The sequence below is a fragment of the Felis catus genome, chromosome B2 (assembly GCF_018350175.1).
Source record: "Felis catus isolate Fca126 chromosome B2, F.catus_Fca126_mat1.0, whole genome shotgun sequence".
Taxonomy (NCBI): domain Eukaryota; kingdom Metazoa; phylum Chordata; class Mammalia; order Carnivora; family Felidae; genus Felis; species Felis catus.
The window spans coordinates 114,462,484-114,488,071 of NC_058372.1; the positions used below are offsets into that span (position 1 = coordinate 114,462,484).

At 36.1% G+C, this 25,588-nt stretch overlaps 1 protein-coding gene across 4 annotated transcripts in view; it reads right to left on the reverse strand.

The window, feature by feature from the left end:
- Positions 1 to 800: 800 nt before the first annotated feature.
- The window catches only part of KIAA0408 (KIAA0408 ortholog), a 36,552-nt gene continuing 11,764 nt past the window's right edge, over positions 801 to 25,588 (reverse strand). The window contains exons 1-6 of one of the 4 annotated variants that reach the window (XM_045058015.1): positions 23,297 to 23,552; positions 17,851 to 18,089; positions 12,512 to 12,874; positions 12,343 to 12,422; positions 9,051 to 10,371; positions 801 to 5,996 (exon numbers count right to left, since the gene is read on the reverse strand). In XM_045058015.1, coding sequence (XP_044913950.1) covers positions 5,823 to 5,996; positions 9,051 to 10,371; positions 12,343 to 12,422; positions 12,512 to 12,874; positions 17,851 to 17,985 — 2,073 coding nt within the window. In that variant the 5' untranslated portion in view covers positions 17,986 to 18,089; positions 23,297 to 23,552 and the 3' untranslated portion in view covers positions 801 to 5,822. Of the gene's footprint in view, positions 5,997 to 9,050; positions 10,372 to 12,342; positions 12,423 to 12,511; positions 12,875 to 17,850; positions 18,104 to 23,296; positions 23,553 to 25,588 lie in introns of those variants that run through there. The other 3 variants (XM_045058014.1, XM_019831179.3, XM_045058013.1) reach the window with 3 other exon arrangements.

Here is a 25,588-nt window from a genome sequence, read left to right on the forward strand (position 1 = left end):
GTCCTTAACTTGCTATCCAAGTCTCCTTGACTCCCAACTTCAGTAAAGATGTGGTGTGCTGATGAAGACCTCTCCATTCCTATTTCCAATGGAAATACCCCTCCCTACCTCTAGCAGCATCTCTTCAATTTCTTACATGTTGGTCCCTAGGACAACGCTCTTTGATCTAGAGTCCTGCCTTTGACAGTTTCCTTCCAGAGTCAATTCATTCCTACCTTGGCCCAAGCATCAGTTTTGGGTCTTAGCTGCTTTATGAAGAATCTCTTTGTAGATGACCACTTGCCTGAATCCTAAGCATGGATTAAGCATTGGAATCTTTGATGTTGAGCTTTCCCCAGACCCTCAATTTGTCTGGAAAAGTCTAGTGCTTGCTTTTGCTGAGTTGAGTAACTTATGAATTCATATAGTTTTTGCTCCCTGGGCTGCACCATGACCAGCTTCCTTTTTAACAAGGTAACATGCTTAGTCTCAGCTCCTCTCTCCTTGCCTGGGATCTCCTAGGAAGAATCTTTATTCCCAACAATTTACCTCTTGAATTTTAGCAGGTAGAGACTATATTGCCCACTTTTACTCCAACATGTGACTTCTTTTAAAAAATATTATAAATGGTTCTCTGGCCTTCATTGCATATTGAATATTTCACTCCAGGTATCACTTCAGAGAATTTTTTACTGGGTTAACTTTAACACAAAATTTTGTGCAAAGATTAAAAAATGTATATAATTCAGGTTAGATAATTTGGCATTATTTTGAGGCTGAACGGCATTATATAGGAAAAAAATCTACAGATCCCAAATAGCTGGATTGAATTTGTTTAATGATTTTTATAAAATTACATAAGTAATTAGAGGATAAAGCCTCAAAATGAAATTGGCAGATACAATTTATTTCAGAGTAAGATTATAAATTGGAAATAACTGCAAGCTTGAAGGGAAAGTTCTCATTTATTTTGGAGTACATTTAAGTCCTATAGTATGAAAATTTTTCTATGATTCTTTTGAAGGTTGAGGAGATCAGGATTCACTTGGTACTATAGACGAGGATTGCTTTGGCTACTTATTAGTTTACCTTCAACATTTTGGCCCACATACAAAATGTATACAATATTAGAGGATAGGCATCAAAAAATGAAAAAAAATATTTTGATAAAGTGAGCCTTCTTCATGACTTCTTTAATACTAACTCTTGAAACCATTGAAACCATATAAATCATGAATGATGAACCTTGATTAAGAAAATTGAAAGGCAAAATTAAGAGAAACTCTCAATGAAAGCAAAATAAACAACTTGTTTCATGCATAAAACATAAGTGGAAAAGAACTGCTATTCCTCTTTTTTTGGGAAAGAGCTTGCATTAGGAGTCTGGGCAACCACCTATATATTTCTTAGTATTATCTTGGGAAATATTTATTCTATTATCTTCATTACTTAATTTCTCCAACTGTAATGAGAAATCACAGAGGCCAGCCTGAAGTTTGTTGTAAGTAAACAAGTCAAGGAATATAAATGTGCTTTGTGAACCACCAAGTCATAGATGCACATAGGTGTACAAGGAAGGCAGGACACTGGTGTTGGAGGCCAGGTTGCTGCCCATCCTTATAACCTTGGCAAGCACACAGACCTCTCTGAGTTTCAAGTTTCTCCCATCTCCACGAGATTGTTCTGCATGACTTTTATGGTCCTTCCCATTCTCGACTCTTCCTTCATTTCTAGATTACATCACAGCTTCATATAAGCATACTATTTTTTTCAGAATTTGCCAAATTGTACATTTTGGATTAATAAGATCATTGCAATATGTATCAGATTTTAAATTTTTTGGTTTTTTCCCTCACTGGAACAAAAATTATTTTCTATGAGAAGAAAAATTCCTACAGTTGAGTAGACACTTGCATGAAAAATGTTGAGTAGACACTTGCATGAAAGCTGCCCCCCAACTTTTTTTTTGTTTTATTTTTTTACTTTATGAAGCCAATTTTTTTGAAAGACCATATTATGTGCTATATTAAGCATGTCGTAGTTGTAAATTCTAATAATGATACTTGCTACTGAAGAAGAAACATGCAGAATTGGAAGCAAAATAGTACTATAATAGAAATCTGAATCTATCTAAAAATAATTAAACTAATTCCACGTGTAAAGGCAAGTTTCAAAGGAGTAATATTTTTCAAACAAAAATTCAGTAAGTGGTTAAATGGGCAGAGGGGCTGTCCGGTATAAGAAATCATATGGGGTTTTGTGTGGCCAGGTGCAGGAATTCATACAGACGTGGCTTTTAGATTTTATTATGTAGAGATATTTTAAGAGAAGCTAGGCTGAAGTGTGATTTTTAGACTTCATAAAACTTTCGGCTTTACTGGAGATCACTATAGAAAAGGAGGAAAATCAAAATGTTCTCAATGTATGCACATGCCACAGCAGGTGTTTCCATATCTATTTTATTTGATAACTTCCAATCACTGAAGGAGATTTTAATGTCAAGTAGTTGTTTGTCAGTAAATGTGCCTATGCCTGGAAATAATTTTAAAAATCTTTGTAAGGAAACAGATTCTTTTTTTAGGTCCAGATATTTTCTCAGAATGACATGGAGTCTGGCTAAATCCTCTATGTAGAGGTAAATCATGCATGATAATATCTGGTCATCTTCATTGTCTACGTAAAAACAAATGAAAGTTAAGGTTAATTATTGATAAAGTGAATTATGCAAATATAATGTATATATTTATATTTGGCTTTGGTGATAAGGCAATATAGAGAACTCGTGCAAGGATTGTGTGCACACACACACATGCACAAAAACTCAAGCACTTTTTCTGCCTTGTTCTTATTCCTTTCTGAGAGCAGACTCCTCAGTTGAAATAATGTAAGTTTTCTCCCCAATAGTCTGCTCAGGAAAACTTCTATTAACACAAGTGTTTCTAAGCAAATATTTCTGAAATGTTGACAAATGTCTTAAATCCAGCAATGATAGCATAATGAAGGGTATGTTGTTGGGAAGAACATGCTCATCCAAAGTAGAAAAACTACCAGTTAAAAATCACAATACATAAAAAAATATTTTTCAAGGATAATTGCCATTTACCTGATAGGTTTTTCATAAAAAATTATAAAATATTTTAAAAGAGAAAACAGAATATTTCAATAACTTTTGTTTTAGTTTATCGTTACAATCAAGGAGTTGGACTATATACTAAGTTTTTTGTTTTAAACTCTACCATGCTATGATTTTAGTCAACATAGGAAGGTGTTAAAATATGTCCCACTGTTTCATTCAAATGGTAATAGAAAAGGTGGTTTAAAATTGTATGCCTGATAATATAATCCTTTTCTTTTATAGGTAACAAAAGCAAGTCCCAGGGAAGCAATGTGACTACCCAATAGTACCCATCTATTGGGGCATCAATGTCACTGCTTCCAAATCTCTGTAATCATTAAATATTTGGCTTTCTTGTTGCTGTTGTTGTTGTTATTGTTTTATTAAAGACTCCAGATTCCCACCCTGCACCCTTGGAAATTCTGCTCTAGTAAATATGAAATGAGGTCAGGAATCTAATTTTTTTTTTTAAAGAAATCCTCAACATTCCGACTTGTAGTTAAAGATAGGAACTACAGATCCACATCAGACTACCTGGGATACAGTGATGGAGGGGAGCAGGGATGTTGCCCAGTTCTCGGGCAGTCTTTCCACTGTGGCATAGCAGCACCTTCCTAGCGGGTCTATTATTGTATGCCAAAAACTACCATCGTCCTAGTGTTTCCCCACTTCTAGATGAAAAGCATAAAACATAAATGACATCAGTTGGCATCTAGGTTACTTGTCTCTGATAGGTTTCCTATGGAAAAGGATATTCCTGAAAGAAACAAGAATTAAATGAGTGTATCTAAACACCAACCACAGAAATATAAACAATTATAAGAGAATATTATGAGAAACTATATTCCAACAAATTGGACAACCTAGAAGAAAGGGATAAATTCCTAGAACCATATAACCCACCAAACCTGAAACAGGGAAGAAATGGAAAATTTCAACAGACCAATTACCAACAAAGAAATTGAATTAGTAACCAATAACTCTCAAAAAACAAAAGTCCAGGGCCAGATGGTTTCACAGGCGAATTTTACCAAAATCTAAAGAAAAGTTTATACCTGTTCTTCTCAAACTATTCCAAAAAAGAATGGATCTATAGCCCTTACTTACCATCTGCTCCATCCTCACATTCTAGAAGTTTAATTCAGCTCAACTCCTATAAACTCTCCTTATTGGAAAGTACAAATCTGTCCATCATCAAGCAACAGTCTTGAGCATTTTAAGGCAGTCTGGGATTTGGAAATTATTTACTTTACCTCAAGTCATGATGTATAATGAAATGAATTACTCTTAATTGTTAGAATATATCATAAGAAGAAGGTCATGGGTGCTTATGCCACAGGAATTGCTTAACCTTTCTGGTAGTAAAAGAAAAGCTTACATAGAAGTATCTACTAACGAAGTTGGTTTTATAGAGAGACCAGAGAGAGCAAAGGTGCTTCTAAGATCGTCCATGTAGAATTCCAAACACCTCAGCATTCATACTTCTTTCAGTTCTCAACATAGATCTTACATGTTCACTGTGTGTAAACTGTGGCCAAAATACACATTTCTGTTCCTTATCCTACTCATGGATGCCAAAGTTTACTTTAAGGCTTTTTTTTTTTTTTTAATGTAGCACACTATAAGAAATATATTATAATTCGGCTTTCAATGAAATATCATTTCTAATCTTCCCTGTTAATAAAAAGATAAATTAGCTTTTTACTACTAATTTTAGAGAAAATTAGAAAAAAAAAAAGGAAATGACTTACCTCTAAATATGACTTCAAATGAAGGAGCTTAACTAACAGCTTACTACAATTTAACAAAAAAGTAGAATTCAACATAACTGAATTTATTTTCATATCCTATTTAAGGATTATTTGTTACTGAAGTTGACAAAATAAGTTCATTTTTAAGTTCTGTTGTTTCTAAGGCAGTCTCATGTTATGGCTCTGGGGATCAAGTACACGGTTAAAGCCGTAATAGACTACCAAATGATATACAAAAGATTTTGTGAACATTTTATGTTTGCTTTGGAAGTCTGATCTATTAAACCTGTGACAATTTTATTTATTAAAAGAATAAACAAGGAGATCAATGGCATTAGTCCATCCTTACATTGGTTAAGAAACTATGAGTTGTATATAGAAATCTACCAAGTGTTATTAATGTGTATAATTCTTATTTTTCAATGTAGTTGGGACCAAGAAAGTGGTTAGTTAATATATGTACCTCAAATGCCTTAAGTGGATACCTATTAAAAGGTATACAAAATAGAAATAGTACTGTATATTTTCAAAAATTTTAAATAAACACAAAGAATATATAGGTATACATATTATAATTTCAAAGTCAACACTAGCACAGAAGTTTTTCTTATCTAAGTACATACTAGGATACTTCCTGTTTCAACACATGCACCTACAAACACATGGCCATGCACATAACCTTGCTTTCTGCCACTTGCAAGAAAGATAGAATATACAATATAGTACATTGTTTTGACTTAAATCATATTGGCAAATTAATGAAGATGGCATTAAAAAATTCTGATCTAAGAAATCAAAATACAGGAAGATAATTATTCCATAGATTAAAAACACTGAAGACTGATGGGAAGTCAAGATTTAAACTGTCTGTCCCAGTGATCTTGAAAGACAGAGAAGAGCCCGGATTGGCTGTAAACACTCGGAATGCTCTGTTTGGCAATTAGGACTTCTGTCATCTAGCAATCCAGGCCAGAGACTCAGACCATCGATGCTGCAGATTGCAGAGAAATGGTATAGCTGGGGGTAGTTCTCTGCAAGGCGGGGGGCGCCGATGGAGATCTCGAGGCCCATCTGGATGGGAGACGGCGATTTGCTGGTCTAGCAGGTCGGGAAAATCCTTTTCCAGGTGAAGATTTCACTGCCATGGATTCCTAGGAGATAAAGGAAGACATTTATCTCACTATACAAGCACAAAACATGGGCTTAATATGTTATGGATCCCAACTACAGGGTTAATGTATTAGCATATTTATAAGCAAGTAAAAGCATCAATAACTAAAGAGGGTAATTGTCTAATATTTGTGGCCTTAAATGTTTTAATCAAAGCAGCTCATTTTTAATATGGAATATGACATTTGATAATCTTGTAGATCTTTTCACATTGCCAAATTTTAATACAACTGTTTTAAAACAACAATTTTTTAAAACGATGAGTTCAGGATTCAAAAGTTTAATGCTGTTTAATACAACTGTTTTAATACAACAATTTTTTAAAACGATGAGTTCAGGATTCAAAAGTTTATGTTAGATAAACTTGATGATGGAGCTCTAAATGTTTCTTAGAAGGATATTAGGATATTTTAGTGTTATTAAAAACAAAAAGATAATAATTTACAAGAGAAACTGTGCTCATTTATGTCAAGTTTTTGGAACTTTCAGAAATCATAAGCAAAATTGCACACAGATCACCAAATGATTTATCTGACGCTATCTTTTTTTCCAAGAGCTGTTGTCACTATTTCTCAAGTTTCAAAATTATCATGAACATATTTTAAAATATAGTTTTATTATAAATGCTAATAAAGAATCACTATATTGGTCATTATCTGAAGACTTAAATCATTTCCTTCCTTTCCCTTTCTTTTCTTTCATTTCTTCCTTGTTTTCTCTCTTTCTATTTTAATGGAAGAAAAACATTCTTAGACCCTTGCAATTAAAAAAATTCAAGTGCCTGGGTGCCTCAGTTGGTTAAGCGTCTGACATTGGCTGAGGTCATAATCTCAAGGGTCCTGGTTTTGAGCCCCACTTGGGACTCTGGGCTGACAGCTCAGAGCCTGGATCCTGCTTTGGATTCTGTGTCTCCCCCTCTCTCTGACCCTCTCCCACTCACACTCTGTTTCTCTCTCTCTCTCAAAAATAAATGAACATTAAAAAATATTAAAAAAAATATTTAAAAAATTCAAAAGGGTTGAAAAAAAAATTCAAAAGGGGCGCCTGGATGGCTCAAAGTGTCCAGCTGACATCAGCTCAGATCATGATCTCTCAGTTTGTGAGTTTTAGCCCTGCACTGGGCTTGCTGCTGTCAGTGCAGAGCCCGCTGGGATCCTCTGTCCCTCTCTCTCTCTGCTCTTCCCCCACTTGCACTCTCTAAAATGAACAAACATTAAAAAAAAAAAATTTTTTTAAGCTTCCATGACACATATTATACCAGAGTATTATTACTGACCTTCTTAACAAAGCCTGTGCTCTTTCAGCTGAGATGGGTAGTGAGGATGGTCTCTATTCTTATGACAATAATCTGCATTTTCTTTTTCTCTCTTTAGAATCTTATTTTTTTTTAATTTCCACCAGCAGGAGGGTGAGGGAGGGGATGAAGAACTACTCTTAAGAATCTACACTATAGGACCCCTCCCAAATTCTCGACCAGTGCAAAAAATGTAGCGGATCAATATTTGGCTGGTTATTTTACAACACGTTTCCTTTTGCCGTCTGAAGCTATAGGGCTTTCCAGGTATTTATGGGCTCAACTGAAACACAGAGAAATACAAAAGCAGGGTAATTATTTGTACCTTGTACAAACAGGCAGGGTTTCTGATAAAATAGATAAAAACTGATGTTTTTATTTATTTTAATTTTATTTCTTAAGTGGGCTTCATGCCCAGCATGAAGGGAGGGCTTGAGCTCACCACCCTGAGATCAAGATCTGAGGTGAGATCAAGGGTCAGATGCTTAACGGACTGAACCACTCAGGCACCCCCAAACTGATATTTTTATGGGGTCTGAAAGCCATATAAAAATAATTTTTTTACACCAGAAGAAGGCAACCTGCATAGCTTAAAACTATGCTGCACACACACTGCACTTTGCAAAACTAGGATTTTTTGAAGCATTAGCAAATGATAACAATATGTCACCATGTAACTTTTTGTAAATTATGCATAAAAAGGGACTGTTGGAGAGCTCTTTTTTGTAAACACCAATCTCTTCAACCTCTTTTTCTCCCATAACTAACAAAGAATATATTCTTTTCGAACAAATTGGAACAAAGAAAGAATAACAGTTTTTTAAATACTTATTTTGGGGGAGCAGTTTTCATGCTAAGGATTTACACAAATAAGAATGGCCTTAAAAAATTTTAAGCTATAACATAATTTTATTTCCATCTACTGCCTTTCTGCTCCACAAATAAGAGAACTCTATGAGGCACTATTTTATGATGTGTTATACCCATAGTCACATTCATGTGACTAATCCCATGAGAAGGAAAATGAATCAAATGCTGGGAATGACTGCAGTAATCATGGCCAAGAAGTGAAAAGTTATTTTAAAAATATTTCCAATACTCTTTTCTTAAAAATATAAAAACTTTAGAAGAATCAAATTCTATAAACCAATCCATGCATTTTTGGAATGTTTTTTCAAGAAAGAAACTTAAAACAAACATTTGATCTTCTTGAGGTTCTTAAGCCCATTTATTTTACTTTATGTTGTCCCATTTCAGAATTTTAAAAGAGTTGTCATGGGGGCGCCTGGGTGGCGCAGTCGGTTAGGCGTCCGATTTCAGCCAGGTCATGATCTCGCGGTCAGTGAGTTCGAGCCCCGCGTCGGGCTCTGGGCTGATGGCTCAGAGCCTGGAGCCTGTTTCCGATTCTGTGTCTCCCTCTCTCTCTGCCCCTCCCCCGTTCATGCTCTGTCTCTCTCTGTCCCAAAAATAAATAAACATTGAAAAAAAAAATTAAAAAATAAATAAATAAATAAAAGAGTTGTCATGTACTATTCCCAGTCTTAAAAACTGTATTTTAAGAAGTTCATGTTAAGTTACAGTCCTAAGGTTTATGCTTATTCAGAAATAAAGGGTTGAAAAGTTAAGAAGATGCCAAAATATGTGCCTACATTTTATTTATAGAAATGGGCAATTGACTGAACTCTGAGCCACTGCTAAATATGGACACAGTTCTACCAACATATGTTAATTGCTTTCTCACCTCTGTTATCTTTTTCCAATCTACTCGTCGTTTAACTTGCTGTGCTCCATACGTAGCTGTGTTTTGCTGAAGCTCTTGTTCTAATTGAAGTATTTGTAAATGCTGACTTAATGTGGACCCACCACTGACATCAGAATTACATCTGGTCCAATTATCCTGGAAGCATTTAGAATTTTGCAATGCAGGCCCTGTTGACTTCTCATAGGTTTTCAGCAGCTTTTCCACAACACCATAATTTGACTTAGGATCAGCTGATCTTGGCCGGCCAGACAAATTACTTGGTCTCCAGTCGTGTTCTTGGAGCATACTCCGATAACTGCTAGGACTCATGTGTTCCTGCATTCGTCTGACGAGGCCTGTTGTGGATTTTTTGGTGGGATTGTCAGGCACATTTTCTCTGGGCACAGGCACGGGCACGTGGACACTGGTTTTCAGAATATCAGACACATCATCATTTTCTGATATGTTACCTGTATGAGTAATTAAGGTATCACAGGGCTTAGGATCTTCAGATGATTCTGAGTAGCTTTGATTTTGCTGTATTGCCTGACAATTTCTATCTGTTCTAAATACAATTCTGTTAAATTCATCAGTCTTTGCTGCCAGCTTTTCATTCCTAGTTGTCCTCTTAAAGTCACAACTGAAACTTCTAAGTGACCCACTGCTCTCTGTCACTGAAGAGCTACAGTCACTACTTATATGAAGATCAGGATGAGATTTAGCAGAATGATCTGGAATCATCTTTTCACATTTTGGCTTATTGGGAGTAGAGCAGATTTTCTGATACCACAATGTAGAGGGACTATTTTTTGCACTGATCCCTGTGTCATAGGACCACATGCCAAGTCCAACACTTTCATCACATGGATGCTGGTTATCTATTTTGGTTTTGGGTGCCAACAAAGGGAGCATGATACCATCTTTCAAAGTCTTCCCTTCATTTAGACACAGCCTCAAAAGGAAATCAGGACTGTAGTTCCGTTCACCTTGACCCTCTTGGGCCACGTGGCTGTTGTGGTCTAAACTGTCCTTCAAACTTTCATGAGCTTGTTCAGAAAATGAGCTGGGAAAATTTCGAGATGTGCTTCTTGGAGGAGGAAGTGGTGGAATTTCATTTCTTTGCAGATCAATTGTATCAAATTCATATTTTTTCATAGAATTGCTTTGGAGCGCATTGGAACAGCTCAGATTCTTTCTATTTTTCTGCTTTTCTTTTTCTAAATCAATCGGAAGAATGCCCTGGCCATCGTTGATCATGTGGTCTCTGTGACGCATATGAATTACATTGGGCATTTCTTGAAGAAAAGAATCTGACTTCATTCTAAACAATTATAAAACAAGATATATTAGTGATAACTTTATTTAGGACAAGTTCTCAAAAGAAACCATGGCATAAGCAATGAATTTCTGCTATAAGGACTCACAACTTCCCAAACAGCATTTTCATATAAATTCTCTAGTCAAAACCCCCAAGTCCTTTTACTGTAGGATCAAGTCCACCTCTCAGTACTGCCCTCACAGTCTACATGCTCTGACCCAAACTATCTTTCCATTATATTCTCAAGTTGTCTCTTACACTTAGACTATACTGTGTAGTCTCCTGAGTGTCTGCTACTGGGATTTCCATTTCTATGGGTTCCCTCCAGCCATTTCCTTACCTCTGCTCTACCTGCTCAATTCCTATTCATTATGTCACGTGAGCTCAAGTTCCTTCTCTTGACTTTGAAATGACATTCTAAGCTAAGTATGACAGAAATCTGAATAAAAGTTCAGTGAAACATAAGTATTACCAAATGGAAGATGTCATTTGGGCATCATGTGGGCAAAGTGAGCCACAATAAAAATAGGGTGGCTCTTCAAGGTATAGGGAGCACTTTGGTATGGATGGATCATAAAGCAGAGGGTGGAGGATGAAAGAAACATTAAGTTACATTGTAATGTATTTGAATGACATACTAAGGATTTTGAACTTTTTTCTAAAGTTTATGGAGTAGCAAGGAGAACTTGTATACCAGGTGTGGTTTGTAAAAGAAAATTGACAGGTGAGTCTTTTCTAAGTTTAATCAAAACAAAAAACCTAAATATAGCAACAATATAAATTCAACAATATCAATTAAAGTTAATTGATCATACTGATAAATATAGATAGTATTTATATTTCTTCAACTTGTAAAGTATTATGAAACAGATTACAATAAAGTATAGATAAATACTCATTAGTAGAGAATGGTAGGCAAAAGTGAAATGGGCAGGTAGAGGGCAAAATTATGTATAAAACATGGTTATATGAGAAAATCTATTGAGGTCAATACAAAAATTCTTTCTGAGCTTCTTCTTTCTTTTTTTTTTTTAACGTTTTATTTATTTTTGAGACAGAGAGAGAGCATGAACGGGGGAGGGGCAGAGAGAGAGGGAGACACAGAACCGGAAGCAGGCTCCAGGCTCTGAGCCATCAGCCCAGAGCCCGATGCGGGGCTGGAACTCACGGACCGCAAGATCGTGACCTGAGCTGAAGTCGGATGCTTAACAGACTGAGCCACCCAGGCCCCCTCTTTCTGAACTTCTTAACAGCTAAAGAAAAATATGGGTATACATTGCTGTTGCTTTTTAAGAAAAGCACATTCCCTCACTATGAGATAAATATTGATCCTAGAACAGTCTATCTTTACTTACCTTGTAGAGCATACCAATTTATTTTTCAATTTGGTGAAAACTTACAATTATATAGGTGCTTCTAAATTGAAACGGCTTTTTAAAATATCATTATATGTGTGTGTACACATATTTACAATATGTTGTGTTGATAATTATGTATGCTTCCATTATATACCAAATAAATGTAGAGAAATAAATGACTCTTAGGTACAAAAGACTGCAGTAGAACATCATTATATAATTAAAATTCCACGTTGTTAAGTCTGACATGTTTTACAGGTGTATTTAACTGGATTAGCCCAGCTATAGGCTCTTCCCCTGGCCAAACACTCAAAATGAAAAAGAACTACATTAGAATATAGTTGTTAATGTATTATGCATAGTATATCTTAATCAAATACCAAAAGAGTACAATATTCTTAACAAATTACAAAGAATGAGAAGATTTGGTTTAAAAATCAAAAACAGATATATTCAATTAAGGTTTTTATTTCCTATCTAAAATAACAGACTTTAATAACTCATTGTTAATTCTCACTTAACAAAATGTAAGGAAAAGGCAGTTGGGATTCCTTAACTGAAAACAATATTTTTCTTGATTTTCTGATATGAAATAATCATAGATGTACCAGCATACCTTCTGTGGTTAGACTGCTTTCGGATTTCCTCTTGAAAGCTGTATAATTCTTCACTAACTTTCGCAAGTTCTTCCAGAGCCTTTATACATATAAGCAATAGCATGTTAGCACTTTGAAATGTAAATATTTCTTCAGAAACAGTTCTAGGCTAATCACAGTCCTACTTACTGTGTTGAGGGCCCCAGAACAGCTCCTGTCCTCTACCCTGGAAGGCCTCAGGCCAGGGCATGCCCCACATTGTTTTTGGTTATGTGTGGCCAAAGGATCCATAATCTCTACTTTTGACTTTTTTGTTGTTTTTTGTTCCTTACACATTTGATTTCCTTCACGGAGTAAGCTCTGCTCTGTTTTATTTTCTTTTTCCAGATCATCCCCGTGATTCATCCCTGTAAATTCGCATTGTCCTGAATTGGGGTAATTTGGAGAAGATTCCACCACTTTATCTTGAATCGCTTTTTCACGATCATGATCAAGGATCTTAGCACGTTCATTCATGTTGATTTTCCTCCGAAGCTTTACTTCATGGCAAAGCTGTAAGGAAAACAAAGATAAAACTTTTTATCCCCCTAGTTTACTTTGTCAATTTTTTTTTGATACTAAGCACACCATTCTGAGTTCTCTTTGCCATTTCATGATATACTGCTCTGGGGTATTAATGTTCATGCCTCTGAGTAGTGCTTCTCAAATGTGATTAGCCAGAACAACTTGGATGAACCATAAAGACTAATTTTAGTAGGTCAAGGTATGGATGGTAATTTTTGTATCTTTGTGTAGAAATCAACTCTTCAAAAATTAAAAACAAACAACTTGTATCTATATAAATGTATATAGAGGTACATCATGATGATGTAGAAGCACTGTTACCAAGTTGAAATGTCCTGAATCAATTACTGGTCATGCTCTCTAACTGCTTTCAGAGAAAAGCAAGAGTTTAACTGATATTAAAGTGAAGTTTTAAAAACACATGATTCCACTTGTATGCCAAATAGTTGACAATATCATGTGGATATCATGAAATCAAAAGAAGTTTCCTTTGCAAGTTGTGTTGATGCTACTGAAGTATTACTAGAAATTACTGAGAATTTTTTTAATAGCAACCCTATACACATTCAAAAAGGATTTCTCATCCTGATTAAAACAAATGTGACCCTGTTCTATGTGATATTAGAATTCTAAGGCTTTGATCATCTATTAATCTATGTTAGAGTGGATCCCACATTATTTCCCTTTTTTTCCTTTTTTTAAAATTTTTAAATTTTATTTAAATCCAAGTAAGTTAACATAGTGTAATCATGATCTCAGGAGTATTATTTCTTTTTTCTTTTTTCTTTTTAATGTTTATTTATTTTGGAGAGAGAGAGCATACAAGTCATGCTCTCTAACTTTTTTTGGAGAAAAGCAAGAGTTTAACTGATATTAATGCTTAAAAAAATGCATGATTGCACTTGTATGCCAACATTCCAGTGTCTAAATAGTTGACAATATCATATAGTATGTCAGTTCATTTCATTGCCTAAGTAGATATTGTGAAATCAAAAGATGTTTCCTTTGGAAGTTATGTTGGTGTTACTGAGGTATTTACTAGGTGAAAGGGTGGGCCTATGCCGGCCGACTCCATCTTGTTCTGCGTCCTTCACCTTGACCACGCCTCCTCCCCTTGAGTAACCTCACCTGCCTAACAGGACTCTGACCTTTCCCCAGCCAATCGGCTGAGGCCACAGCCATTACCTCACCAACTGCCCCTAGGCCCTAATAAAACCTTTGTCCTTTTGAAACTCGCGCTCTCTCTCCCTGGTATCTCACCGCTGCGTCGGTGCAGGTACGGGACTGAGCTCGAGCTAGCTCGAATAAAGGCTCTTTGCTTTTGCATCGGACTCGGCTCCCTGGTGGTCTTTGGGGATCACGAATTCTGGGCATAACACTAGGTATTACTAAGATTTTTTTAATGGCAGGCCTATACACATTCAAAAAAGATTTCTTACCTTGATTAAAACAAATGTATGTGCTATGACCCTGTGTATATGACCCTGTGCTATGTGATACTAGAATTCTAAGGCTTTATTATCTTTCAGTCTATGTTAGAGTGGATCCCAAATTCGTTCTTTTTTTTTCTTTCTTTCTTTTTTTAATGTTTCTTTATTTTTGAGAGAGAGAGAGTGCTAGCAGGGCAGGAGCAGAGAGAGAGAGGGGTCACAGGATCCGAAGTGGGCTCTATGTTGACAGCAGGGTGCCTGACATGGGGCTTGGACTCACGAACCGTGAGATCATGACCTGAGCCAAAGTCGGACACTCAACCGACTGAGTCACCCAGGTGCCCCCATCCCAAATTATTTCTTGATGAAAGTTTAGTTTAATCTGCAGGCATGCACTCAGCTTACCCCTAAATAGAAGAAGTGGCTTTCTCCTCAGGCTTGAATTGTGGGAAAGCTTGGCAAATTTCAAAGGCTTCTGTCAGATAACTATTGAAGCAAATGACTACATTTTACAGCCACAACCTACATCTACAGACATCTTTTAGTCAAGGAGTATAACAAAAGATTTATTGCTGCTCAATATTTACCCAAATCTCAGATGAAGGAAGCACTACACATAATTGGTGTCTGAAGGATATACAATATATTTATTTCCACGGATACTTACATATCTATCATTGGATAATCTCAGGATAACATCAAATTACAGCCATGATTCAATTGTTTTAGCCCTCATAAACTTACTTGTTCTGAGCTATTGTGAGCATTATGATTTGGGCTGATCTTGAGAAATATCATAAGAAGCAACCCACAAAAGTTGGGAATCCTTAGTTGTTGAATCTAAGGATGCTTATCGTGACATTGTTCTTTTTTTTTGAGGAGCTATGGGTGAAAAACAAAATTGCTTTAGTTTCAAAATCAGGAACAAAAGTGCTATTTCTGGGAAATAGGTTTGCTTGTTCTGAATATTGGGAAATATGTTTCTGACAATTTTTCTGTTAGTTACTAGAAAGGCTAGCTGCATGCATTTCACATAAAATCCTCCTGTCTTCATCTCTTTTATTTTGAAATACTTTACCTTATATAACATTTTATATCCCACCTTAAATTTTCTTGAGATTTAAGTGAGGTATGGAGAAGCAAATAATATCATGCTATTGATGAAAAACAAATTTATTTTGTATAAGGAAATCTGTGTTATTTCATACCCAAAAAATTGTCAATGGTTATCTGATTATTTGAAACAAGGCAACAAATAGGAAAAATTGCAACATGATTAAAAAAAAATTCCCAGGTATATAAGAACTCTATTTAGGGCTTCTATTTGGATTAGTCCAGGTTTCAAATGATCCAAGTATGTACATGTTGGTTCTGCAATAGCAAATGCAATGATTGTGGATAGTGGCTGAGCAAAGAATCATTAGCATCTTAATACACAACACTGGGTCCTCTCACTAGAAGATATCACTTGGAATCACTATGGTTACATGGGCACATTAGGGAATCTAAAATTCTCTAGTACTTGGCTTAATAACTTGTGTCTGAATTAATACACAGAACCTAGTGATATATGCTAAACAAATACAGTCTGTTATGCTTGTGGCATGTTATATAATTTTTTCAAGTGTTGTTTAATTTTAGTTTTAAAAAATGTCTTGATTCTCTGTGACATGTGAAAATACTTTCCTCCTGTCTTCATCAAAATTATTTTACCCCCATTTGTAGCCTGTAAGATGAGTATATATATTTTTGAGTAGGCTGCACTCCTAGCGCAGAGTCCAATGGGGCTCAAACTCATGACCCTGAGATCAAGACCTGAGCTGAGATCAAGAGCTGACTGCCCAACTGACAGAGCCACCCAGGTACTCCAAGATGGTTGTATTAAAAGTACATTCTCACAGGCTACAAAGTTGGAAGTAGAAAAATATATATTAGAATGATAAGGGGAGCACAATGTTAGTATTCAGGTATTAGAAAGCATTGTCTATCAGTATTCTGGGGTAAGCACATTATCCAAACATATTCTCAGTAATGGAGCTATATATTTCACACTGCAAGACATAAATAGCTTACAGTTACTATCCAAGATGAAGAAAACAATATTACAGCCTTCTATCTCCTTGATGCAGAAAGGAATAGTATTTCTACAAACCATCATCTTATTTTTAAAATATGTTTAATGCCTGCTAATCAAAAGGGTAATATTTACCATAGATAGAATTTACAGAGTTTTCAGAATAATTATTTGACCTTAAAATATTTAACCAGACAGCAGATTATTTTAGCTACATGGCTTAAACAATAGGCTAGACTAATCCTGACTCCTTTAAATTTTTTTGCTTTGATGCTAGACTTATCTGAGTGTTACTAACTGACTTTCCAAGCCTTTGGGAACTAATGACCCATGACTTCAGGTTTCTGTTTGGAATTTTGGATTCTTATTTGACTTAGACATCTCCTTGTTGATGCAATCTCAGTCTTTGGGTAAACGAGTTAAGAGAGTAAGCAAAACACGTTTTCTAAACTATAGAGGTATGAGCAGTGGAGTCTCCTTTTAATATAATCATGTACTACATACCTGCCTTCTCAGTTCTATGTTAGAGAAACAGTTTAATAGCTACCCCTTTTAATTTTTCCTTGTAGTGTGCCAATATATTTTATTCACAACCAATTACATGGCTGTTAATGAGAAAAATATTTGTGCTATTAACACATAAAGCACCAGCTTTGATTGCTTGTGAATAAAGGCCAAAGAGTCTGTTAAAAATAATCACTTAGGCAATGTGCACAAACCATGTAATACCATGGATGTCACTAGAAGAAAGCAAGGTAAGTATAAATAATTTTCAGTTGAAACAAGCTTAAAAATACATCAATGTAAACACTTAGAGGAAATATTCCAGGGCCAACAAGCCGAGGGATGGTTAATGGGGATAAAATGGCTGTTCGTATCAGAGTCACCGCACGTCGTTTTTCATAACCCTTTCCTCACAAACGTGCCAATAAACCTGGCACATTTTGCCAGATTAAATATCACGCCCGCTGCCATCTTCTGTTTGATAGATGGCCCTCCTTTTGACTATACTGACGTATCTAATATGTAATTTCCTTTAGTAGATATCATCCATAAATCATCTCAAGAAAGATCTGTATTTTAATGCCCAATTTGTAATACATGTTCCACCAATTATGCCTTTCTTAGATTTTCCTCCTGGACCCTGTGTTTGAAAACTCATGCAAAATACATCCTTCACTTTTGATACCAAGGCACTTCAGTCAGAAAATAATAAATTGATATACTTTAGATTGACATTTTAAGTCCTTAATTTTCATGCAGGGCTATAAAAAAGCATAGTCCTTTGGATACCACTGGATAAGGTTCTGCTATTTTTGATCTAGCAAATATCACTGAGACATGCATCTCTTAGGCAGAATAAGGAAAAAAGAAATAGTTTCCAATACAACACAAATTTGAAACAGAATTTTCATTCTGAGCTTTAAGCTTCAATATATTCAAAACAAATCAACTTGTACCTCTTCTATCTTCTTCTGCATGATTTTCCATTGACTCTCCCATTCCTTCCTTTCATTGTCAAACTGGTCCAGTAACTCCATCTTTTCCTTGTGCCAGTTAGTCTCTGTGTTCTCCCACTGCTTATGCAGGTCCATGGCAACCGTGTGAGTGTTAGTGAAGGGGTATTTCTGCTTGTCTCTGCCTTCTTAACTGTTTCTTGGAAGCTTGGAGTTGTTTTATTTGAAGCAGTCCCACTTGCCTTTAAAATAAAGCCTAATATAAACATAACAAGAAAGAGTTCCAAATCCATTTGCTTTTTGAAAACACATTATCATTTTATTAAGAGCCATGACATAAACAAACCATAGGAACACTGCCCTTAAAAGAAGAGAGGAGATGATTAACAATCTGCTTACGAAAGACTAGCACAGTCAAAAAGTAAGTATTGTCCAAAGACTTTTTCCCCCTTTCTGAAATCAGACAGCAAAATTAAATACATACATGATATGCAAGCATTCTTTTTAACTATCTAATCTAAAGATGGAATTTTTTCTGTGACTAAGAGTGGTAGTATGAAATTCAACTGTATGGCCTTATATCTACACAATTGTGGTAAATTCTACTGCAACAGAATTACTCCTTTTCTGTTGCAACCAGAATACATGTTTCTATGAATTAAAGTCCTGAAACAGTGTTGGACTACAGTTTCAATTTTATATTCAGAGTTAAAGCCCATGCCAAATGGGATTATTGTATTAATAAGAAACCTGAATTGGCAGTTGATCTGGGACTGATGTATCAGCAAAAAGAGACAAACTAAATCATAAAAATATCTTCATTATTTTACTTCATCAAGGAAAATGTAAAAACAACAAAGTTATCCTGGGAGCCACATGTTAAAACTTATCTCTCATTTTCTTCTAATGGACCATATATTCAAATCTGTTTAGGCTACTGAATACAGAGCACTGAAGAAAATGGTTTGCTCATTTTGCAAGGATATCCTTGATCACATTAGGCTGTGACTGAAATAGATTTCTAGGTTTTAGGGTATGCGTATTTAGGGTTTGAAGATGAAATTTAAAATACCACATTGGTAACTTTGTTACAAGTCATCTAAAATTTCTGAGATTTAGTTTATTTATGTTAAAATCGAAGATACTTACAGGGTTGTTATAAAGATTAAATGGCCTATGGCATGCAAGATAGTTTGAAAATTTTAAACATTTTCCCTATTTTTTGCTTTAAAAGATATTGGTCTGACTTCTACTAAAAATAATTTTTATTAAGAAAGTCATATAGGGTGCCAGGCTGCCTGGGTCATTGGAGCAGACGACTCTTAATGTTGGGGTCATTAGTTCAAGTTGGGTGTAGAGCGTACTTAAAAAGAAAGAAAGACATAGACATTTATTAGTGGGTAGAAAAGCATATTTAAAATGTTTAAACCATCATCTAAGATAATCATGTCTATTAAAAGTCTATATCTTCAGGTTTCTAGGCCATGACCGAAATGTGTTAATTTACCAGGTAGTGGCTTATGCTAATTATGAGCAAAGTGCCCCCAGGGTCTATAGCTGCTTGGATGTTGGTGCTGTGGAATGAAGCCAACATAACCAGGCAGCAAACCCCATTTTGTAGTTGCAGAAGATGGCTGCATATTTCGTGTCCCAAATATAAGATAAACATTGAAGATTAATTTTATTTTTATCAGACTGTTCTGAGCATGCATATCCAAGTGGTAAACTGTTCCAAACATAGTTTGAGCTACAATCTATCAATATATAACAGACTAATAAGGATAAAAAAATGTCAGTGCTATATGAGGGCTCCACCTTCAAAAACAGCCTAAAAATATTGAGATCTACATTGTTATTCTTCTCTTAAACTATTTCCCACAAACACTTTGGTCATTTTTACCTACTTCTTGACACTCCCAATACTATGACTAACCCAGTCAAGAAAAAGAAGTAATTTCAGATTTAGCCACTTGAGATTTTATCATGTCTCATTTTATCCACTTAGCCGTGCTCTTTTTCTAATCCCATTTTCCATCTTCTCTGTCATCCTTCCTTCCTTCGACTACCTCCCACACCAATGAGCCAGGGACCACATGTACCTGCCATTACCAATGCTAGTTGCCCAAAATAAATATGTCAGTGAAGACCTAACAAAATGAAGATAGTAAAGAATATACATGATTTTGTTTTCTGTTTGTTTTGGAGACTCTGTCATTAATCTTGATTACCTAGTAATCTTTTAAGTTCATCTAATAATTATTCACAGGAAATGCAGACAGTGCTTATTTTTAGACTGGTAGACTGCTTTAAAACCATATGTAATTAACTGTGAGCTGAAACTATCTTGCTCACTAGCAGGTAGTTAACACTAGGACTTCTTAGGAAGAGTGGAATGAGTGGTTTAAGACCTCAAGAGATAGTTGGAAACGAACCAAGGAAATTATAGAAAAAAAGCATACGTCTTTCAGGCTAGCTGGAAAGAGGTGCTATGACCATCTATGATTCATCCTATCTTTAAGCACTGTAAATGTTCAGAAATCATCGTAAAGTTTCTCCTATAGTTATGTACAAATGGCCCCAATTTTTCTTTCTATTGCTAACTCCACTAGAACCACTCCAGACCAGGGTTAAAAGGTTAAAAGATGCCAGACCCTTCCTCTTTTTTTCTTTTCTTTTCTTTTTTTCTTTTTCCTTTCCTTTCCTCTTTTCTTTTTTCTCTTCTCTTCTTTTCTTCTTTTCTTTTCTTTTTTTCTTTTCTTTACAGTCTAACTCAGTCTAACTCAGGCTTGCTCCTTGTAACAGCACTATATATGAACCCAGGTAATGTTCCCAAAGCAGACAGAATCCTGCACTTAACTGCAAAGACCACTCATCATTTACTATGGACAAGGGCCAATCCACACAGCTTCCCCTCTCCAGGGCCAGGCCCCTATCTAGTGCCAGGAAATGTAATGGTTATGGATCAAAACCAAGCCTTTGAAAGAAAATTCCTATAGAGCAATATCTGTGCCAATTTTTGTGGGAGGATTTATTTTGCCTTCCTAGCATCTATGTCTCGTTATAAATGTCAAATATAGTATGACTGAATTTATTGCTTTCTCCTCCAAAAGTAAAATGGGGTCCATAGAGTCACTGCAGGGATTACATGAACATAAGAGAGAGAATGCTTAATAAAAGTCTCTCACATCATTCTGAACCATAGTGGGTGCTCAATAAATGCCTGTTCCTTGGTTTCTTCCTTCTGTCCTTCCTTCTTTTTCTTTTCTTCCCTCCCTCCCTCCTTGCCTTCAATTATCCTTCTTTATGTTTTCTTTCTCCAGAATAAAACTGAAGATTTTCACGTTTCTTTAGTTAGTAAATTAATAGAAGCAAATCTAATTGTGTGAACTCTCATGTTTTCAATGACTTTCGTTTGCCCTCATTATTTTTAAAGTATTTTAGGATACGTGGCAAGTTGAATATTCAGAAAATTTTGTATTGTTAGCAAAGATTTGGATAGATAAATCTTATATAAAACTGCTTTTATTATAATTCTCCTTAAATATTAAAAAAATCAACTAATGGGGGCAGCTTTGGAGGGACTTAATGTTCTATGATGAGAAGTTATGGGGTAAAGTGGTTCAGCACATTCTAAAACTCATTTTCACTGCTCTCTACTGATGCAAATACAAAAGTTCTCTTTGTTTCTAGTTGTCACTCTTTTTCACCCACAGATATTGGCATCTATGTGGGAGAGAAGGAAGGATTACTGCTATCTGCATCCCTCCCTGTGTCTCTATCAATTCACTCCATGCACAATTTCATTCAGAATAAACATTTATTAGAGCACCTGTAAAAGGGTAGAGTGAGCTGCATTACTCAGTCATGCACACGTTCTTTTCTCAACAACTCCAAGGTAGCATTATACAATCCGTGTAACCTACTTCCGAGCCCCTGAGGCTGAGGCTGGAAGTCAGAATTGTTGGGTTGTGAGTGGGTTGCATGAGTATGGTGATGGGAGGAAAATAGTTCTGCTTACTTAAGCCTCACTAGCAGGCAGCATTTAAGAGCAACTTAGGAGTCTCACAATAAATTATTTTAATTTCTCAAATTAGCCTCCGTGTGGTCATAGGAACACTTCTTTGAGGAGTGTTCCATTCTCACTACACCTGGGTCAGTACCATTTTACCCACCATCTCCCCAACTGGAAACTGGACATTAGCCAAACAAATCAGCATTACGGGAACTGACTCTCTCGCTACTTCTCTCTTCTGAGATTTTTGTTCAGAGTATTGTTTCTTGCTCTCCCATCTCCTTTTTCTAAACATACTTTTCCTATCATCAAAGATTTTTCATTTGTAGGAGGTTACAAATGAATGTTGGCATGCTACGCACCGTGCTACTCAAAATTCCTAGAAGAATCATTGGTCCTAGAGATGCTTTGCTTCTAACTTTGAGGGATTTAGAATTCCCATGCCTATACCCATCAGAGTTATGCATCAAGATTCTCTAGCTCTTCCTCCAGGCTATCAATCATTTGCATCATTTCAGCTAATTAACAGACCTATTCCTACCCTATTGTTTTACTAGCAAATGCATCTTTCCAAAGACAATGATTTGATTTGATTGCAGGGCAAAAAGGAATATTTTTTTTATTGCTATTTCTTGCTATTTCAACATGTTCCTCATGTTCCAAAAGGGTCAAAGAGATACTACTACATGCAAGTCTGAAGAAATAGTTTTGTCTTCTCATTTTATTACCTTCTTCTTCCTTGTTTTTCCCCTAGTTAGACACTCAAACTAGAAAACACCCAAAATATAGGTGTACTGATTTTACATCTCTTAAAAAAGAAAAGCTTTGAAAGAGACCTTAAGTATCTAAAATTAATTCGCTTAAACAATAGAAGATGTAGTGGTAAGGTCCCCTTCTAATTACAGATTAGTTGGTTATGCATGGCACACACTTCCACTAAAATTACAGAAACACTACTCATGTAGTGAGCAAACGCCGTCATCTTGAATGAACTACGTTTATTTTTCTTTGTAATTTTCAAATACCAATAACCTCATGGGTTTTGAATTTTACTTGCAAATGTAAGAAGTCTTCATCCTAATTAAAAACAACATTCTGATAAATACATTTAGTGAAATCCTACAGTAGGCAAAGTGCTGTTCAAAGTACTGAGAAGCAGTGTTTTAAAAACAGTTTCAGAGGGTGGATGTCATTGTCAGTCCAGAGTTGAGAAATCCACTCACAGCAGCTGGACCTTCTCATCCCTGGGCGTCAGTAAAATCCGTTATGCACCCCGCCCCACTGTTTTTACAGCCCAGACGCAGACACTGGAACAGGCGGATGTTGAAATAATCTTGCACTTAAACAGCGCCCATAGTTTAAAACACATCAGCAGTAGCCCCTCTATATTTTGCCACAATGAATCACTTGATTTCAAACGGTTAGGAAGAAACATACCTTTTAGCTCTGGGGAGAAATCCTATGGATGTTCCACCATTTGGTCAATCTAGCAATGGAAGGATAGCTAGGTTTTTTTTAAAGACAAAAGTCTCAGCTCGGTGAATTTTGCTTCTTTGCAGAAAATGGGAATGCAAAATACCTCCAACCATGCAAGAGAGCAGTACTGGCAAATCCCTTTTAAACCTTCACTCCTTTAACAAATCAAGAAGCCGCTCAGGTCAGTGTCACAGCAGCAGCTGAGACTCCTGTGACGTCAGATACTTGGAGGCGGCCTTCAAGCCACTCTTCCAACCAGAGCTCTGTAACTTTAGAGCAGCTCATACTCTGGGTAAACAACTCCAGGTCCAGGACATTTTTAGCTTTCATAATGGAGCCCACTATTTTCAAACTTGCCAAAAGGGCTGGTGTTAATATCACACAATGACAATGGCCAATTTTAGAGGTTATTTGAAAAAGTCACCTCCTTTTTTATAGTCAAGAATTACTTCCTTGCATACTTCTCTCTTTCCCTTTTTCAGTGAGAATCAGAATGCACTCTTCAGTGCCATGAGAAGTTGGTGTCTGGATGTGGCATAACAACATGTGCAACAATTATATATATATATATATATATATATATATATATACACACACACACACATACACATATATAATGTAATATATTTAATATATATATACATATATGTATATGTATGTAATATGTTTAATCTCCAAAGATTTGTGAAAACGTATCAAACTTCTGTCTTTAAATAAAGTAGGAGTGGGACATATATAAAGACCAGCCTCATACTCTTTGTGTTTCTATGACAGCTTGCTGTCTGTGTCTACAATAGTGATGTCTTTCTGCCAGAGGAAACCAGAGACCATAGAAAAGAATAACACTTATTACAGGAGGGAAAAAAAACCAATGAGATGCCCATGTGTTTGTTTTCAGTTGAGGTGTACCACAGCCCAAGTATATGGAGAGGCTCCCTAAACCATGGCCAAATTGATCTCTCCTGGAAATGCCAGGGAAGATGCCTCTCTCCAGCAACATTTGCAGGTTGCATGTGAACTTGTACATGCATCCATCTGCTCATGTTTGGTTTAACTGAGTTAAAGAAAGTGTCTAACACAATTCTGTGTCTATTTTAGCAAATAAGCCATTTAAGGGTTTAAATACTAAGATCTTATCCTCAAGTCTGAAGAATTTCCTCTGTGTGGTCATTAAAATGTTACATATTCACTTTCACGTTATTTTTGCCTGCTTCCATATGAATATTTCATGGGGACCTCAAAAGTTTAATTATAGTAACCTGCCCATGGTAACACTTTAGTACATATAGTACAATTGAAGGAAATCATGCTCTGTGTTTTGAAAGCCTGGCATGATAATTTCAAAAGCAATAACAGTAATAATAGTTATAGCAATAATAGTGATTACTCATAGAGAGACAGCTCTCTGCAAAGCTCTGGGCTAAGTACTTAGAATATATCTTTATCCTAGTTCACCCTCATAGCAAATATATCTGTAGATATTATTACCCTGATCTTACTGATAAAACCATGGCTGAGAGATGTCAAGTATCTTGCTGAAGTTTGTAGAAAAACATGTGGAGGAATAGAGCTCGGAACTGGTTTTTCTTTTCTTTTCTTTTTAAATTTTTAAAAATTTATTTATTTATTTTGAGAGAGAGAGAGCAAGCACAAGCAGCAGAAGGGCAGAGAGAAGGAGAGACAGAATTCCAAGCATGCTCTGCATGATCAACACAGAGCCCAATGCAGGGCTTGAACTCATGAACTGTGAGATCATGACCCGAGCTGAGATCAAGAGTGAGATGCCTACAGACTGAGCCACCCAGGCTCCCCAGAACTGGTTTTTCTAACTGGAGATGAGAGAATTTTGCCACAGAGGTCTTGGTTTCTTTTTTTTTTTTTTTTTAATTTTTTTTTCAACGTTTATTTATTTATTTATTTTTGGGGGGACAGAGAGAGACAGAGCATGAACGGGGGAGGGGCAGAGAGAGAGGGAGACACAGAATCGGAAACAGGCTCCAGGCTCTGAGCCATCAGCCCAGAGCCTGACGCGGGGCTCGAACTCCCGGGCCACGAGATCGTGACCTGGCTGAAGTCGGACGCTTAACGGACTGCGCCACCCAGGCGCCCTGAGGTCTTGGTTTCAATTCTATTGCCACCACTTATCTGTGTGAATTTTCAAGTGTGTTTCGTCTGTAAAGGGATAATTATATTTACTTCATGAGGTTGTTGTAAGAGTATGAGGGAACACTTTTAGTGCCAAGCACACAAAAA